Here is a 19,547-nt window from a genome sequence, read left to right as displayed (position 1 = left end):
GAGCCCTTATGTTCTCAAGATAAACCAGGGACACTTCTCATTCAGATCATTCAGCTGATGTTTATGGCATTAAATTTATCACAGATTGTGGGTGGAGATAGTAAAGTAGCATAGGAAACTTTCCTACTTGAAGGTGACACTAGAAATGTGTAGCAATATGTAGATAGTAGAGCAGTTGAGGGTTACACAATCCACTGTGGCTCACAGCTAAGTCACTTCTCCAAACATAGTCCTGCTACTTAACTGAGCAGTTCTTGTGATCTAGGCCCTGGGCTTTACATATATCATCTTATCTAATCCTCATTCTCACTGGTGAGAGAATGACTGAAGCTGATAAATGGTGGAGCAACATTCCAGCTCATGTCTGTCTGGAAAGCATATGGTTCTGCCCTCTGCATGCTTCTCCAAATCGACTATCCTTCTGTGCAGGGCCTCAGCTATCCTTGTTAAATTAATTTTTTAATGCTGAATTACTTAGCTATTCATAGTAAATTGTGTATATTGTGACATTCCACCCCTAAATATTTTAGTACACATCTATATATAATATATATATACATAGTCAAAGCATTATCACATCTAACAAATTGCTAACTAGCCCAGTGAACTAAGTGACTATTCAAATGTGGTATTTCCACAAATTTACATTCTTGAATGGTTTCTTAAACATTATTGTCACTTTTTTTTTTTTTAAGATTTTATTTATTTATTTGACAGACAGAGATCACAAGTAGGCAGAGAGGCAGGCAAAGAGAGAGGAGGAAGCAGGCTCCCTGTGGAGCAGAGAGCCTGATGTGGGACTCGATCCCAGGACCCTGGGATCATGACCTGAGCCGAAGGCAGAGGCTTTAATCCACTGAGCCACCCAGGCGCCCCGATTGTCACTTTTTTAAATGACTGTAGGTTTTAGAACAGAGTTGGCTCTTTTCTGAACTAACCTAAAATGATAAAATATATAACTATTTTTGTTTCAACCCAGAAGTCTTCCTCAAACACTTTAGCATTCTGTCTTTCGCATATCATCTATTGCCCCATTTTTTCTGGTAGTATTTTAGATTGTCTTACATTCCTGAATTTTCACTCCATCATAAACTTGGCTTTTGTTTTGGTAAACAAAACAGCTGTGGTTCATCAGGTAAATATAACTTCCCGCTGGACACCGTAACTACCTGCAGTCTGTGAACAGGGCAGGAAAGGGGTTACTGGTGGATGTAGATGTTTACTTTAGTCCCTGGTTTCAAGCTCTGCTTGCCCTCTGCAGAGTGTCTTATCCCACAGCCCTGAGCCCACTGGTTTACTTTCTGTAGAGAATAGGAGGTGAAGGGAGCATCATGGTAGTTGGTACCATGATAGGTTGGCTCTGTATACTTGACATCAGTCCTCAGTCTTCAACCCCATTTCCTGTGCTCCTCTATACTTTGAGGCAGGAGCTTCTTGGTGTTTCTGCGGGATCCATTCTGTCTTCTTCTCAGTGGTACTTGGCGTGCCACTAGGCTGAGTCTCTTCCATTTATCTCCTTCCCATCTTGTAGGAATTTCTTGATATTTCTCATCTATTTTTTTCCTTCTCTCCTAATCACTCCTTTATAGTCATTTTTTGGGACATTTCGGGGGGAAGAGAAGAAGAGTGCATATGTTCAGTCTGCCATTTTTAACCTGAAGCTCCTAAAACTCATTTTTAACTCATTTCTCCAACATCAGCTCCTCAAAAGTGAAATAAGAAGATTGGAAAGAAATCAGGAACGAGAAAAGTCTGTAGCTAACCTGGAGTACTTGAAGAATGTCTTGCTACAGTTCATTTTCCTGAAACCGGGTAGTGAGAAAGAGAGACTCCTTCCTGTTATAGACACAATGTTGCAGCTCAGCCCTGAAGAAAAGGGAAAACTGGCTGCAGTTGCTCAAGGTTGGTGAAGGAAAGTATTAAAACTCTTGTTGGATAACTTACACTAAATGTTGGACTTACGTTTGAAACTCTGTGTGCTTACAATCTTGTTTGTGACATTGTGACTTAAAACATTTAATATTTGGTTCATTTGAGTGAGTTCTATCATATATGTAACCTGTGACTAGATTTGAAAAGCTGACGTTTTAACACATCAGGGCAATTATAGTACATAATATAATTTTAAGATGCAACAAGTACAATACAGTGTTTAGTTAGATCATTGAAAGTTAGACATGTAATTCTAACATTGAATTCTATCAAAGTGGTTTATTTTATATCATAATTAACATGTATTAGCTTATTCTTTCCTACTCACCGCCCCCCGCACCGCCTCACTCTTACTCCTTCCCCCTGCCAAATAGTCTAGAGGCAGCAAAGTCATATGACCCATACCTGACAGTCCCATTTCTCAAGGCAGACTCTGTTTTAAAGCTGTCCTGTATTTGGTGCTTAGGTTTTTGTGGCAAGTAGATTTAACACTGTGATTTTATAAACTCCTTTAAAATGAATCTCATACAACTGCTGTAGTTACCTGATTTCAGACTACGCCTTAAGGATCATGGTTTCATTTTTGTTAGTTTAAAATGTTTTTATTTGTGACCTTTTCAAGCGTACAGGCAGAATGCTGTCATGTCCTTTGTAGCTATCATCTTTAACAATTTTCATGATCAGACTTCTTTTGAAAGGGAAAGAGCAGAGCTAGAGATTTTTTTTTTAAGATTTCATTTATTTATTTGACAGAGAGAGCACAAGCAGGAGGAGCAGCAGGCAGGAGGAGAGGGAGAAGCAGGTGTCCTGCAGAGCAGGGAGCCCGATGCGGGGCTCAATCCCAGGACTCTGGGATTATGACCTGAGCTAAAGGACGATGCTTAACTGACTAAGCCACCCAGGTGCCCCAGGGCTAGAGATTTTAAAGCAGATCCCACACATTGTATGATTTTCCCAGCAAACACTTCACTGTTTATCAGACTCCTCTGCCGTCTACACCCAGTTTATGCTCGGTCTTCCTAATATTGCAGATGTCTTTGTGCAGCAGCCTAATAGGGCTCACACATTGCATGTCCCTTGAGCTCTGTTTTGTTTTTGTTATCTATAGCAGTTCCATGTTCCTTTTCATGATGTGTCAGTTATTAGTTGAAGGAACTGGTTTTTTGTCCACTAGAAGCTCAGTTCCGGATTTGGCACTTTGAGATAGCATGTAAGTTGTTCCATTATTGCCTGTAAACAGGAAGTCAGATCTCTGCTTAGATGCAGGTGCATCTGGAGAGGGTGGGAGATAAAAATCCCTCATAGGTGTATTGAAAGTACTGTGTACTTTCTGAGACATCACATTAGTAGGCCCAGAATGTATGGTTGTCCTGCTTTTGACTGGTTTATCTCATCATGTTGGTGTTTTTGGGTTGTTGTTTTTTTAAGATTTTATTTATTTGAGAGAGAGAGAGAATGCACAAGCATCAGGAGGGGCAGAGGGAAAGAGACAAGCAGACTCCCTGCTGAGCACAGAGCTGGACATAGGAGTCAATCCCAGGACCCTGAGATCATGACCTGCACTGAAGTCAGACGCTTGACCAACTGAGCCACCCAAGCACTCCATGTTTGTGTTCTCTAACACATTTCTTTATTCCCTAAAAATCCTGGCTACACTAGTAACGCTGGACAGTGATCCTCAAGATGGAGCAGGTGTCAAAATCATCTGATGAGATGATTAAAACTCAAATTGCTGGCCACACACCCCCAAGTTTCTGATTCAGTAAATTTAGGGTGGAACCCAAGAGTGCATTTTTAACAAGTTCCCAGGTGATACTGATGCTCTGGCCATTATTAAGCTAGTGTACCTTTGAAAGATTATTCACTTCTTATCTCTTAATTACATGAGAAAACTTAATATAAAAATTGAATTAAAAGTGTTATGGTCTGGCAGCAGATAGAGATTTGGCTTAAGCAAGAGTTATTGAACTGAAAGGTCAGAAGGAATCATCAGAAGAAAGAAACAAAACAATGGAAGAAAAAATGAAAGAGTGGGTAATAGACATAGAGGATATATACTGAAGACAACTAATACATATTTAATAATTGAAGTTCTAGAAGAAGAGGAGAGGAAAGAATGAGGTAGAGATAGGATTTGAAGAGAATGAAAATTTCTCAGAACCGCTGAAGAACATCCATCCACACATTTGAAAAATCTCAATACAATTTCAAGTAGAATAAATAAAAGGAAGACTACTTCTTCGCATAAAAGTGAAACTGCCCCCCAAAAAGGACAGAGAAAAGTCTCAAAAGAAGACGCATTGCCTCTTTACCTTTAAAGGAGTGATGGGCTCACAGTGGACTTCTCAGCAGCACTGGTGAAGTACTGTCTTTAGCGTGCTTTAAGAAATAACTGTCAGCCTTCAAGAAATATTTTTCGAGCTCTTTTCTGATAGAAACCTTAAGAATTTGCCTCCATTGGAAATCTCAGCAACGTACTTCATGTAAAAGGAAAACCTAAGTGAAAGGTCTGAGGTGCAAGAAGGAATGTCATGTACAGGAGACTTGTCACCATGCTGCAGATAAGAGTCCTGAGCCTCACCTTGTGTTTTTTGCTCTTATGCTCCCATTCTTTTCAGTGCCAGGAAGAGCAGCCCTCTTTTTAGCCTCATTTCTGCGCCCCAGACATGTATGATGTAGTCTGTTGTCCTGAAGACCAAGGACATTTCTTTACCAAGGCCTTCAGGACAACAGACCATGTCATACATGTCTGGGGTGCAGAAACGAGGCTAAAAAGAGGACTGCTCTTCCTGGCACTGAAAAGAATGGGAGCATAAGAGCAAAAAACACAAGTACCTCTTGCCTCCTTCATCTCCTTTGAAGCAGTATTTACATTTTCCTATTTTGTATAGAGTTTATACCAGTATTTTTCATTCAGGTTGCTAACCACTAATGGATGTTGAAATTAATTTGGTGAATCACATCCAGAATATTTTTTTTAATGGAGAGAATGAGACAGACATCAGACTACATTGAATCTCGTAGGGATAAGAAGTGTTTCATGAAATTCTCTGGGTATATGGGTGGATGTTGGTATCTGTCTGTATCAACTCCTGATATAAAATGTTTGTCTTTCTATGGGTCTGGGTCACAAATATTTGAGAAACATCAGCTTAGGGGATAAACTAGATTATCTAACTCTAACAAGTGATGTCAAACTTCTTGTAGTAAACACCCTTTAAGGACCCAGCTCACACCACAGGCAAGTGTCAGGAGCTGCTGAGAGCTGCCTGTGGCATTGCTGTGTAAGGCAAAAAAAACACAGAGCACTGCATTAGTCTCAAAACAAGTAATGTGAAGAAGACACTGCTGGCAAGTGTCGGTTGTTGCTGTGTGTGTAGTTCACATGTCAATTCCCCCTGCTTCCTGCATGTTAGATCCCACCACTGTTCACAGACTGCATTTTTTCTTTTCTTCTTGAGACACAACTTGAGGTGAGCAGAGTTCTTCACTCCCTAAGTAAGTCCTATAGTGCTTCTCTTTGTAAGACTGGAATCTCAATTTTGCTACTCAAGTAGGAGCTGAAAGTTGCTTCTTTACATTTTTCCTCCCCAACTAGGTTATAATTTACTGAGCTGTATGTTGTTACTTACTGTACAAAATTACTGAAGTCTAATACTCTGTAGACATAAAGAAAGAGGAAATAGACCTGAAGTTAATATAAGGTTATATGCCAATTTTACCTCAATTAAGAACCAAAAAAAAGAGAGAGAGAGAGGAAAAAAGGCAAAGGCTTATCAAGCTTTTTTTGGTCATCTCCAGATTGACAGGAAGAGAACACATTCATACTCACTATAAGTGTCTAATTTGGTTTGCAGAGGACTCAGAACTTTATCAGAAAAGAATAGTTACTCAGGGCAGGTGCAAATGCATCCAATCTCAGCCTTTCTGTGGTCCTCATATACCTAAGGACATGAACAGCTGCCAGGAACATTGTCCGCATAGGGCAGAATCCTGCCAGCTCTGGGACATGGCTGAATTTTTGTTGTGTCACAAGTCTTATACTCCGCACCATTCATTCCAGATGAACATACAGCAGTTTCTGCATTTCGTTTAGAAAATGCAGCCCCCTGGCTCTCATTCTTGGGAGCAAGGCCCCTGCCTCCTCTAATGGGAGAAAGCAGTGTTAGTGCCCAGTTTTCCATCCCTTAATGGCACTTCTCCAGCTTTCTGTGGAAAGACTGACTTCTCAAAAGTCTTCTGCCACTGCAGTGCCCTCTAGACATTCATGCCTTCATGTAACCCTCTCCCCTGGAGTGGCCATTAGACGGGCCTCGTGATTTGTTTCTAACTGGTAGAATACAGCAAAGGTAACAGGGTGCCGCTTCCATGATTGGGTTAATTGTGACTTCTGTCTCATTAGCAGACTCGACCTTCTCCACTTACAAGCTGACGTTATTAAAGAGGCCACAGACCTAACCACTAAAAGGGTGAATCTCATGTAGATTATTTCTCAATAAATTTTTTTAAATTAAAAACCCATACATAAATGTTTAGAGCAGCTTTATTTTAAATTGGGAAAAACTAGAAACAAAGCAAATATCCTTCACTGGTAAATGAGTAAAACAAATTGGCACAGCCCCACAGTGGAATCCTGCTCAGCTATAAAAAGGAATGAGCCACATGTACCCACAGGAACATGGACAGTTCTCGGATGCCTCCTGCTAAGTGAAAAGAACCACACTCAAAAGATACATGATGTGGCCCAATTTATATGACTTTCTGGAAAAGGCAAATGGTGGGCATGGTGGTGCTGCACCTCAAGAGGATGAAGTACTATAAGCAAATTATACCTCAATATATACCTGATTTCAGAGTGATTAAAACCTGTTGTTTTTGTTTCTCTTGGTTTAGTTTTGTGGTTTACCACACAACTATTGGGTTTGGGTTCTAAGTTATGTAAAGGCTTCCATATTAAAAGAATGTACAAATTCCCCTTATTGTCAATAATTCTTAGTTGTGCTGGGGTCTTTATTTTGGAATTGTCTAATGGAGAAATGTAAATACTGAAAGGTCAAGAACAGATTTGTAACGTCAAAGTATGTTCTGAGAAGACTAATGCTTTTTTTTTTCTTTTTGAACTCCCCAAAGGTGAGGAAGAAAATGCTTCCCGTTCATCCGGATGGGCATCCTATCTGCATAGTTGGTCTGGACTTCGGTAGATTGATGGGAAAATATTATTTATTAACCAAATAGAATCCATGTGGCAAAAAGAAAGTTTCACATATATTACTGTCATTCTTTTGTCTAAAAGTGTGTGTGTATATGTTCACATCTACATATATTTGTACATACGTCTGTCAGATGTATTTAAAAAGTCTCTGCTTGAAGTAAAAGTATGAAGTTAAAGTACAGCAGCCTGAAGGGTTGATACCAGTCCACAGCCCTCTGACTCTGTGACCTCCCGAGAGTGCTGCCAGATGAAAACACCAAGAAACGACGCCACTCCCTCCTTCTGTGGAACCTCAGGACCCGCCTGTTTCTGGGCAGTACTGTGAATTTCGAAGTTAAATTTTGGTACAGTACCAACTGGAATTTAGGTTTTGAAAATAATGTTACAAGACTATTTATTGCAAGAGCAAACTTGCAGATAGATTATTATAATAAATTGTTGAAATGTAATTAGAATATGAAGGAAAATGCTTTGTGCGTAACGTTGACATGTTTATTAAGGGATTATAAAGCAAATATGTACAGTTAATTATGAGACTAACATTTTACTTAGTAACTTTAAAATGAACTTTTTTTTTTTCCTCTAAAATACATTATCTCAAACTCATTATGTTGTCAGAAGCCCTTGTGTTGGCTGGTATGACACAGAACATGAACACAGGACCAGCTCATTACCTTGGGGTGATTTTGTGGGGTCTCTTCAGGCTCTTGAGAGCGTTCATCTACTTTTAAGCCATAAATCTGTTTTGAGAATTCTTTCCATCTCCCCCCATTAAAAACTTATCAGAACATCGACTGCGTCATGCAGCATTGTATCTAATAGGAGAGTGGTGCTTCCGGTGGGTCAGCAGACATGCCGTTCCGTATGCTGTCCATCCCAAGGAACTTGAGGAACACATCTTCAAGGTCAGGTCACGTTTTCACAGGTCTTGTGGTGTTACCTGCCTTTGATGCATTATATTTTATTGACAAGATCAGAATTGTGTTCTTAAATCATAAATTTAAGAATTCTATTTTTAATATTTATTTGTTAAAAAAATCACCACACAGTATGCTCTGTAAAGTTCCCTTAAGCCTTCCAATTTATACTTTGATTTTCATTCTCAGCTGGTGAACTGACTTTGTTTACTCAGAACATTCGTTTCGATTCCAGTTTAATTTAACTGAAATTTGCTGCTGAGATGTTGAGTTTGTTCTTTACAAAATATCTCCTATATCTGGCTTTCATCCAGTTTTAGAACAGACCTAGTGAATGTATTAATGAAAATGCATCCATTTCAGAGCTGACTTTAAGTTTAGTTTTTTTACTTTGTAAACTGTGAATATGCATATACCAGCAGCATACAATGTAATTGTAATAGTATTTAAATAAATTTCATTTTAAGTGTAGACCTTTTTGAAGTCTGTATAAACTTATTTTGAAATATAGTCTCTACTTATGAATGTAAAGCAAAAATACCATTTTGCATGATAAAGTTAACTTTGATTACAAAGTGATATTCTTTCATGATTTCAGCAAGAGGAAATGTATTGGTTATTTTAATATTTCTATTAAATATGTTTAACTGCATATCATATTTTTATGCCTACTTTTTTTCTGTTAGACACTGTCTCTTTGGAGTTTTTGAGTTAGACTATGAATTGGCATTACACATTCCCTTACTACTGTCTTTAGACAGTTGGGACCTAGAGCATCAGATACTTGAGAGAACATAGATTGACCTTTTGTTATGTGATGTGTAGATCATGATGTCTTCCATGTCTGACATCTACCTTCCACCTGGAAGTGGGAGCCACACTTAGCCTTTCTTTGGGAGCCTCGCAAGTTCCAGCCTCCTCTGTGATGTATACAGTGAGCTTTGCTTACACTCCAAAGAGCATACAATCAAGAATTATATTCCTTTAAACAAACTTTGAGCATTGCATTCCTTTTTTTTTCAATTTATTTATTTTTTCAGCGTAACAGTATTCATTGTTTTTGCACAACACCCAGTGCTCCATGCAATACGTGCCCTCCCTATTACCAACCACCTGGTTCCCCCAACCTCCCACCCCCGCCCCTTCAAAACCCTCAGGTTGTTTTTCAGAGTCCATAGTCTCTTATGGTTCGCCTCCCCTTCCAATTTCCCTCAACTTCCTTCTCCTCTCCATCTCCCAATGTCCTCCATGTCATTTGTTATGCTCCACAAATAAGTGAAACCATATGTTACTTGACTCTCTCTGCTTGACTTATTTCACTCAGCATAATCTCTTCCAGTCCCGTCCATGTTGCTACAAAAGTTGGGTATTCATCCTTTCTTTTTTTTTTGTTTTATAAACATATAATGTATTTTTATCCCCAGGGGTACAGGTCTGTGAATCACCAGGTTTACACACTTCACAGCACTCACGATAGCACATACCCTCCCCAATTTCCATACCCCCTCCCCCTCTCCCAACCCCACCGCCCCCCAGCAACCCCCAGTTTGTTTTGTGAGATTAAGAGTTATTTATGGTTTGTCTCCCTCCCAATCCCATCTTGTTTCATTTATTCTTCTCCTATCCCCCTAACCCCCCATGTTGCATCTCCATGTCCTCATATCAGGGAGATCATATGATAGTTGTCTTTCTCCGATTGACTTATTTCACTAAGCATGATACCCTCTAGTTCCATCCACGTCGTCGCAAATGGCAAGATTTCATTTCTTTTGATGGCTGCATAGTATTCCATTGTGTATATACAACCACCTCCTCTTTATCCATTCATCTGTTGATGGACATCTAGGTTCTTTCCATAGTTTGGCTATTGTAGACATTGCTGCTATAAACATTCGGGTGCACGTGCCCCTTCGGATCACTACGTTTGTATCTTTAGGGTAAATACCCAGTAGTGCAATTGCTGGGTCGTAGGGTAGTTCTATTTTCAACATTTTGAGGAACCTCCATGCTGTTTTCCAGAGTGGTTGCACCAGCTTGCATTCCCACCAACAGTGGAGGAGGGTTCCCCTTTCTCCGCATCCTCGCCAGCATCTGTCATTTCCTGACTTGTTAATTTTAGCCATTCTGACTGGTGTGAGGTGATATCTCATTGTGGTTTTGATTTGTATTTCCCTGATGCCGAGTGATGTGGAGCACTTTTTCATGTGTCTGTTGGCCATCTGGATGTCTTCTTTGCAGAAATGTCTGTTCATGTCCTCTGCCCATTTCTTGATTGGCTTGTTTGTTCTTTCGGTGTTGAGTTTGCTAAGTTCCTTATAGATTTTGGACACTAGCCCTTTATCTGATAGTCGTTTGCAAATATCTTCTCCCATTCTGTCAGTTGTCTTTTGGTTTTGTTAACTGTTTCCTTTGCTGTGCAAAAGCTTTTGATCTTGATGAAATCCCAATAGTTCATTTTTGCCCTTGCTTCCCTTGCCTTTGCTGATGTTCCTAGGAAGATGTTGCTGTGGCTGAGGTCGAAGAGGTTGCTCCCTGTGTTCTCAAGAATTTTGATGGATTCCTTTCTCACATTGAGATCCTTCATCCATTTTGAGTCTATTTTCGTGTGTGGTGTAAGGAAGTGGTCCAATTTCATTTTTCTGCATGTGGCTGTCCAATATTCCCAATACCATTTGTTGAAGAGGCTGTCTTTTTTCCATTGAACATTCTTTCCTGCTTTGTCGAAGATGAGTTGACCATAGAGTTGAGGGTCTATTTCTGGGCTCTCTATTCTGTTCCATTGATCTATGTGTCTGTTTTTGTGCCAGTACCATGCTGTCTTGATGATGACAGCTTTGTAATAGAGCTTGAAGTCCGTAATTGTGATGCCACCAACTTTGGCTTTCTTTTTCAATATTCCTTTGGCTATTCGAGGTCTTTTCTGGTTCCATATAAATTTGAGGATTATTTGTTCCATTTCTTTGAAAAAACTGGATAGGATTTTGATAGGGATTGCATTAAATGTGTAGATTGCTTTAGGTAGCATAGACATTTTCACAATATTTATTCTTCCAATCCAGGAGCATGGAACATTTTTCCATTTCTTTGTGTCATCCTAAATTTCTTTCATGAGTACTTTATAGTTTTCTGCATATAGATTCTTAGCCTCTTTGGTTAGGTTTATTCCTAGGTATCTTATAGTTTGGGGTGCAATTGTAAATGGGATTGACTCCTTAATTTCTCTTTCTTCTGTCTTGTTGTTGGTGTACAGAAATGCAACTGATTTCTGTGCATTGATTTTATATCCTGACACTTTACTGAATTCCTGTATAAGTTCTAGCAGTTTTGGAGTGGAGTCTTTTGGGTTTTCCACATATAGTATCATATCATCTGCAAAGAGTGATAGTTTGACTTCTTCTTTGCCGATTTGGATGCCTTTAATTTCTTTTTGTTGTCTGATTGCTGAGGCTAGGACTTCTAGTACTATGTTGAATAGCAGTGGTGATAATGGACATCCCTGCCGTGTTCCTGACCTTAACAGAAAAGCTTTCAGTTTTTCTCCATTGAGAATGATATTTGCGGTGGGTTTTTCATAGATGGCTTTGATAATATTGAGGTATGTGCCCTCTATCCCTACACTTTGAAGAGTTTTGATCAGGAAGGGATGCTGTACTTTGTCAAATGCTTTTTCAGCTATTGAGAGTAGCATATGGTTCTTGTTCCTTCTTTTATTAATGTGTTGTATCACATTGATTGATTTGCGGATGTTGAACCAACCCTGCAGCCCTGGAATAAATCCCACTTGATCGTGGTGAATAATCCTTATAATGTACTGTTGAATCCTATTGGCTAATATTTTGGTGAGAATTTTTGCATCTGTGTTCATCAAGGATATTGGTCTGTAGTTCTCTTTTTTGGTGGGATCCTTGTCTGGTTTTGGGATCAAGATGATGCTGGCCTCATAAAATGAGTTTGGAAGTTTTCCTTCCATTTCTATTTTTTGGAACAGTTTCAGGAGAATAGGAATTAGTTCTTCTTTAAATGTTTGGTAGAATTCCCCTGGGAAGCCATCTGGCCCTGGGCTTTTGTTTGTTTGGAGATTTTTGATGACTGTTTCAATCTCCTTACTGGTTATGGGCCTGTTCAGGTTTTCTATTTCTTGCTGGTTCACTTGTGGTAGTTTATATGTCTCTAGGAATGCATCCATTTCTTCCTGATTGTCAAATTTGTTGGCATAGAGTTGCTCATAGTATGTTCTTATAATTGTCTGTATTTCTTTGGTGTTAGTTGTGATCTCTCCTCTTTCATTCATGATTTTATTTATTTGGGTCCTTTCTCTTTTCTTTTTGATAAGTCTGGCCAGGGGTTTATCAATCTTCTTGATTCTTTCGAAGAACCAGCTCCTAGTTTCATTGATTTTTTTTCTATTTTTTGTTTGTTTGTTTCTATTTCATTGATTTCTGCTCTGATCTTTATGATTTCTCATCTCCTGCTGGGTTTAGGGTTTCTTTCTTGTTCTTTCTCCAGCTCCTTTAGGTGTAGGGTTAGGTTGTGTACTTGAGACCTTTCTTGTTTCTTCAGAAAGGCTTTTACCGCTACATATTTTCCTCTCAGGATTGCCTTTGCTGTGTCCCACAGATGTTGAACCATTGTGTTTTCATTATCATTTGTTTCCATGAATTTTTTTCAATTCTTCTTTAATTTCCTGGTTGACCCATTCATTCTTTAGAAGGATGCTGTTTAGTCTTCATGTATTCGGGTTCTTTCCAGCTTTCCTCTTGTGATTGAGTTCTAGCTTCAGAGCGTTGTGGTCTGAAAATATGCAGGGAATGATCCTAATCTTTTGATACCGGTTGAGACCTGATTTGTGTCCCAGGATGTGATCTATTCTGGAGAAGGTTCCATGTGCACTAGAGAAGAATGTGTATTCTGTTGCTTTGGGATGAAATATTCTGAATATATCTGTGATGTCCATCTGGTCCAGTGTGTCATTTAAGGCCTTTATTTCCTTGTTGATCTTTTCCTTGGATGATCTGTCCATTTCAGTGAGGGGAGTGTTCAAGTCCCCTACTATTATTGTATTATTATTGATGTGTTTCTTTGATTTTGTTACTAATTGGTTGATATAGTTGGCTGCTCCCACGTTAGGGGCATAGATATTTAAAATTGTTAGATCTTCTTGTTGGACAGACCCTTTGAGTAGGATATAGTGTCCTTCCTCATCTCTTATTATAGTCTTTGGCTTAAAATCTAATTGATCTGATATAAGGATTGCCACCCCAGCTTTCTTCTGATGCCCATTAGCATGGTAAATTGTTTTCCACCCCCTCACTTTAAATATGGAGGTGTCTTCGCGTCTAAAATGAGTTTCTTATAGGCAACATATTGATGGGTTTTGTTTTTTTATCCATTCTGATACCCTGTGTCTTTTGATTGGGGCATTTAGCCCATTAACATTCAGGGTAACTATTGAGAGATATGAATTTAGTGCCGTTATTAGCCTGTAAGGTGACTGTTACTGTATATTGTCTCTGTACCTTTCTGATCTACTACTTTTAGGCTCTCTCTTTGCTTAGAGGACCCCTTTCAATATTTCCTGTAGAGCTGGTTTGGTGTTTGCAAATTCTTTCAGTTTTTGTTTGTCCTGGAAACTTTTTATCTCTCCTTATATTTTCAATGATAGCCTAGCTGGATAGAGTATTCTTGGCTGCATGTTTTTCTCGTTTAGTGCTCTGAATATATCATGCCAGCTCTTTCTGGCTTGCCAGGTCTCTGTGGATAAGTCTGCTGCCAATCTAATATTTTTACCATTGTATGTTACAGACTTCTTTTCCTGGGCTGCTTTCAGGATTTTCTCTTTGTCACTAAGACTTGTAAATTTTACTATTAGGTGACGGGGTGTGGACCTATTCTTGTTGACTTTGAAGGGGGTTCTCTGCACCTCCTGGATTTTGATGCTTGTTCCCTTGAGCATTGCATTCCTTTAAACAGACTTTGGGAGAAGTGTAACTGAACTGCTTACTAGCAAAGCAAACACTTGCTAAAGGCAAGCAGTATTTTGTGTTCTTTGTAAACTCCGTGTTAGCTGGTGATATCACTGGAAACCTATAGTATTGAGGAGTGTACAATTTCCAATAAAGATATAATTTGGTATTTGGTGAATAGCATGATGCACACAAAAAATTACTCATACTGTATGATTAAGTTGGAATGTAGTGGTCACAACTGGGTGGAAGACTATTCTACTTTTGGTATCTGAAAATCAGCTATTGTTTCAAAATAAATGCACACTAAGGTAAACAATCTGATATAAAATTACAGGTGACTTTGAGCTCATTTTTACCCATGAGTGTTAAAAAGCATTTCTTTATTTACATATAAGTTATATGCAGAAGAAAAATCTTTTCCCCCTGCATTCGTAATGTGACTACATGGAGGGAAAATCAAGTTGTGACCTTCAAATTGTTACTTTAAAAAAAAACAGAAAGGTGCATGTTAATAGAACATTGAGTATGGTGAAGAAATATGTTTTCACTTTCAATTTCAATAATGTAGGTGACCACCCCAGGTTTCCTTCAGAGTGGGCTCACTCAGAGCCCACCATGTGGCTGCCTCTCCAGATATCTGCCTAGAATTGAAGATGACAACAATCCTCTCCACCCCTTTTTCTGGGAACTTTTCCCCCACCACCATACCAAAAGGCAAACAGAATCAACTGAACCAGGCACAGAGCCCTAACCCAAGCCAAATAGATTAGATTCAGGAACGTGGATTTGGGACCAGAGTCAGGTTCGGATCTCTGTGTAACTGGAATTGTGGTATGTAATGACGGGAACTCAGGAATGCCCAGAAGGAGCAGAGAAAAGCCCACCTAGAAAGCATGGAGGAGGCTAAGCTGACATGAGGAGGTAAAAATATGGGGTGAGGAGGAAGGGGCAGCTTCAGTTCTGCTTCTAACACCTGAGACAGATACAGTGGGTTCCAGACTCTGTCCTTTGCATCCTAAGTAAACTTCTACATGTGCTTCGAGAGTGACTGTCAGGTGTCTGGAACACAGTGCGGTGGTGAGAGGAGAAACTACACTCAGACCTGGACAGGATGTCTGCTTCACTACTGACTGACTTGGGCTGTGCTCTTGACTGTTTGAGCCCCCATCTCTCTCTCTGCAAGACATGGACATCATCACCCTAGCACAGTGGGCACTCCAATGTTGTCCCCTTTTCAGTCTTACCTTCCTACTTCCGCAGCCTGCAGCAAGGTTTACCAATTCGCTTTTCTTTTTGTCCCCATTATTGTCCTTCAGTGCCCAGCACATAGCACTAAATAAGGGTGCTTAATAAGTAAGTGATTTTAGTAATCAAGTGAATATAAAATTTAACTGCACATGCCCCTGATAATCAGCTCTTGTTTTTTGGTTTTTTTTTTTAAGATTTTATTTATTCATTTGACAGACAGAGATCACAAGTAGGCAGAGAGGCAGGCAGAGAGAAAGCAGGCTCCCTGCCGAGCAGAGAGCCCGATGTGGGGCTCGATCCCAGGATCCTGGGATCATGACCTGAACCGAAGGCAGAGGCTTTAACCTACTGAGCCATCCAGGCGCCCCTCAGCTCTTGTTTTTTAAAACTTTACTATCTGCCCCAAGCTAGGATTAGAATCCAGATTTCATGAAACATGATCAGCTCATTAATGAAAATGAGCAATTAAAAATGTACAATGATCTCTTGAAACTAAAGTTCAAAAAATTACAAGGAAGTGAACAAAATCAACTGTTAAAAAGAGAAAAGGAGATTCTAATCTAGGATGCTCAGGATTTAATAGGAGTCTCTGGTCTCTGAAAATAAGAAAATAGGAAGAAATTTTCAAAGAAATAATATAAGTTTACAAAACTAAAAGACAAGAGTCTAAAATAAAAGACTTATCAGAGATCCAGTATAATAAAGGCATAATGATACAACTTTTTAGAACAGAAAGTGCTCCTAAAAAGTTTTCCAATGGAAGGATGCCAGGACAGGGTGAGAGTCCTGACTCTTGGGTTTGGGCTCAGATTGTAATCTCAGAGTCACCGGATCGAGCCCCACATCAAACTCAGCTAAAGTTTCTTTTCTCTGTCCCTCCCCCCACAAATACATAGATAAATTTTTTTTTAAAGATTCCAAAATGAAACAAGATGGGATCAGGAGGGAGACAAAGCATAAGAGACTCTTAATGTCACAAAACAAACTGAGGGGGGCCGGAGGGAGGGGAGTAGGGAGTAGGTGGTGGGGTTATGGACATTGGGGAAGGTATGTGCTATGGTGAGTGCTGTGAAGTGTGTAAACCTGGCGATTCACAGACCTGTACCCCTGGGGCTAATAATACATTATATGTTTATTAAAAAACAAAAAAATTTTAAAAAATAAAAAGATTCCAGTGACAGATGGTAACTATACTTATCATGGTAAGCTTTGCATAATTTGTAGAAATGTTGAATAGCTATGTTGTATCCCTGAAACTAAAACTGCATGTCAACTACAATTTTAAAAAGTAAGAGAAAATACATTTATAGTACTGCACTGCATTAAAAAAAGTCCACTTGTAAGTAGACTTATGCAGTTCAAACCCAGAAATAAAAAAAATGAGAGAGAATCTCTTTTTGGATGCAGTTAAATGATATGCATGGAGAGAAAATTGTATTATTTAGTGTAATAATTACTAAATGTTAAAATAGAATTGACAAAAGAAAAAATTTTCAAAGAGACAAAAGCAAATTTCATACACAGGAAGGGAAGGAAAATGGTCTCGAACCTCTCAAACAGCAGCACAGCACACCAGAAGACCTCAGAGAAATTCCTTCAAAATTCTGAGTCACAATGATTTGCAACCTGAAATTCTACAAACAGCAAACTTCCAATTAAGTGGGAGAAAACGGACTTTTTCAGATCCCTAAGAACTGGGGAAAAAATGACTTCCCATGCAGCCTTTCCTATTGAGAGAATATGCTCCAGAAGGCTGAGAGAAAACAGAAGTAAAAAAGGAGCAGCTAGGAAAGGAGACTGGATCAGGAGAGTGCTGAGGAGTGAGCCCAGGATACCTGCTGTGCTGGAAGAGGAAGAACCAGGAACTAAGAGTCCAAGGGGGGATTCCCCAGGAAGGAAAAAAAAAAAAAAATTGGAACTCGTGGGTTACTTGATGTAGCTGAAGTGTAAAATTTTATTAAAAGATTTTGGAAGTGGAAATGTGAACACTGACAAAATATTTTATACTAAGGAAATATGTTTAATTTGTTTTGTTTGATAATGTGTCTATGTTTAAAAAGAGTTATTTTTAAAACATGCTAAAATATTTATAGTTGAAATCATATTTGATCCAAATTAATATGGGAGGGACCGTGTGGGTGGGAGTGTGAGTGAAAGAAGCTTGACAAGGAGTTGAGGGTTTCTTTCTTATCTACTCAAACATCTTCACTCTGTGTTCTTTCCCATCTACACTACAAGCATACATCTTTTCTTCTGACATCATTTATACATTGTTTTGTTTTTTACATATTTTTGACATATAATTTATATGCTATAAAGCTCCCTTGTTGAACATGTACAATTCAATGATTTTAGTACAGTCGGAGTTGTGAGACCATTCCCACAATCTGAGTTTAGGAATTTTCATTACCCCCCTCCAAAAAAACTGCCTACCCATTGGCAGTCATTCCCCCATTAGCCCGCCTCAACCCTGGGTAGCCACTAATCCTCTGTCTTTGAGCTGCCTATTATTCTACACTTTTCATATTAGTAGAATCATAAATCTGTGACTGACTTCCTTCATTGCCATAATGTTTTCAAGGTCATTTGCATTGTAGCACGCAGCCGTACTCATCCTCTTTTACTGCTGAATAATAATCTTTTGTATGAAATGCCATGTTTTACATATTCATCCATTGGTAGATATTTTGTGTTTCCAACTTTTAGCTATTAAGAAAATTGCTGCACAATGTCCACAATAGCCAAAGTATGGAAAGAGTCTAGATCTCCATCAACAGATGAATGGATAAAGAAGATGTGGAGGTTGTGTGTACGTACACACACACACACAGAGGAATATTATGCAGCCATCAAAAAGACCGAAATCTTGCCATTTGTAAGGATGTGGATGGAACTAGAAGGTATTATGTTAAGCGAGATAAGTCAATCAGAGAAAAACAATTATCATATGATCTCACTGATACGAGGAATTTGAGAGACAGGGCCGGGGGTTTGTGGGGGGAAGGGAGAGAAAATTGAAACACGATGGGACTGGGGAAGGAGATAAACCATTAGAGACTGTTCATCTCAGGAGACAAACTGAGGGTTGCTCGCGGGGAGAGGGGTGGAAGGGATAGGGTGGTGAGGTGATGGACACTGGGGAGGGTATGTGCTATGGTGAGTGCTGTGAATTGTGTAAGACTGATGATTCACAGACCTGTACCCCTGAAACAAATAATACATTATATATTAATAAAAAGAAAATTGCTATGGGACACCTGGATGGCTCAGTCAGTTAAGCTCCGACTCTTGATTTTGGCTCAGGTCATGACCCCAGAATCGTGAGATGGAGCCCTACATCCAGCTCCATGGGGAGTCTGCTTGAGACTCTCTCTCTCTCTCTCTCTCTCCCCCCCTCAGTCCTCTAAATAAAATAAAATCTTTTAAAAAGGAAAAAAATTGCTGCTATGAAAATTTGCATGCAAATTTTTGTGTGGATATATGTTTTCAGTTCTCCTGGGAATGGAATTTAGCATCCCATGGTAATCGCATGTTTAACTATTTGTGGAACAGCCCAACTTTTCTAGAGTGACTGCTCCACTTTACAAATTCATCAATAAGGTATGAGGTTCATTTTCTCCACATCCTCACCAAATCTTATTATCTGCCTTTTTGATGATAGCCATCCTAGTGGATATGAGGTGGTATTTCACTGTGGGCTTGATTTGCACTTCTCAATCGCTAATGATGTTAAAAGTGTACTTCGTGGTGGGTAATAGGGAGGGCACGTATTGCATGGAGCACTGGGTGTGGTGCAAAAATAGTTAGTAAGCAGTGGAGGAACTCTTGAAACCCGGCATTTTGCCTCCAAACCCTGTGCTCCTATTCACCACCTTGCCTTCTCAGACAGAATGAAGTTAACTGCAGAAATCATGAGATTTTTGCATAGAATCTTTTGCTTATAGAATTTACTACCTTGAAATAAAAGGTTAGTAGTATATCATTTTTTTCTAAGATATATTTCTAACTAATATATTTATATCCAACCAATGAAATTAGGTTAGTGTTAGTCAAAAAAATCTGGATAAAGTGGGTGCATTAAGAATTTATTTCTAATGTAGCATGCTGTGAAATCATCATACCACACAACATAAATAGTAAGGCACGTTGAAAGAGAAAAATCAAGTTAGAGCACTTAGTGGGTTGCTTTCAGTTTATCCAGGCTTACCCCATGAAATACAGGATGTGGAAGTATTTAGGTGTCTTGACTAGAGCTGTTCCGTTCACAAGAGT

At 39.2% G+C, this 19,547-nt stretch overlaps 1 protein-coding gene across 1 annotated transcript in view; it reads left to right on the top strand.

Annotated features, from left to right (window-relative positions):
• GCC2 (GRIP and coiled-coil domain containing 2) overlaps nucleotides 1–8,859 on the top strand; it is a 57,178-nt gene extending 48,319 nt beyond the window's left edge. Inside the window, exons 22-23 of the mRNA XM_045980874.1 lie at nucleotides 1,701–1,902; nucleotides 7,063–8,859. Coding sequence (XP_045836830.1) covers nucleotides 1,701–1,902; nucleotides 7,063–7,133 — 273 coding nt within the window. The 3' untranslated portion in view covers nucleotides 7,134–8,859. The remainder of the gene's footprint in view (nucleotides 1–1,700; nucleotides 1,903–7,062) is intronic.
• Nucleotides 8,860–19,547: the final 10,688 nt, after the last annotated feature.

This window comes from Meles meles, chromosome 16, assembly GCF_922984935.1.
Source record: "Meles meles chromosome 16, mMelMel3.1 paternal haplotype, whole genome shotgun sequence".
Classification (NCBI taxonomy): domain Eukaryota; kingdom Metazoa; phylum Chordata; class Mammalia; order Carnivora; family Mustelidae; genus Meles; species Meles meles.
Note: the sequence above shows the minus strand (reverse complement) of the source record. Positions and strands in the feature narration are given on the sequence as shown.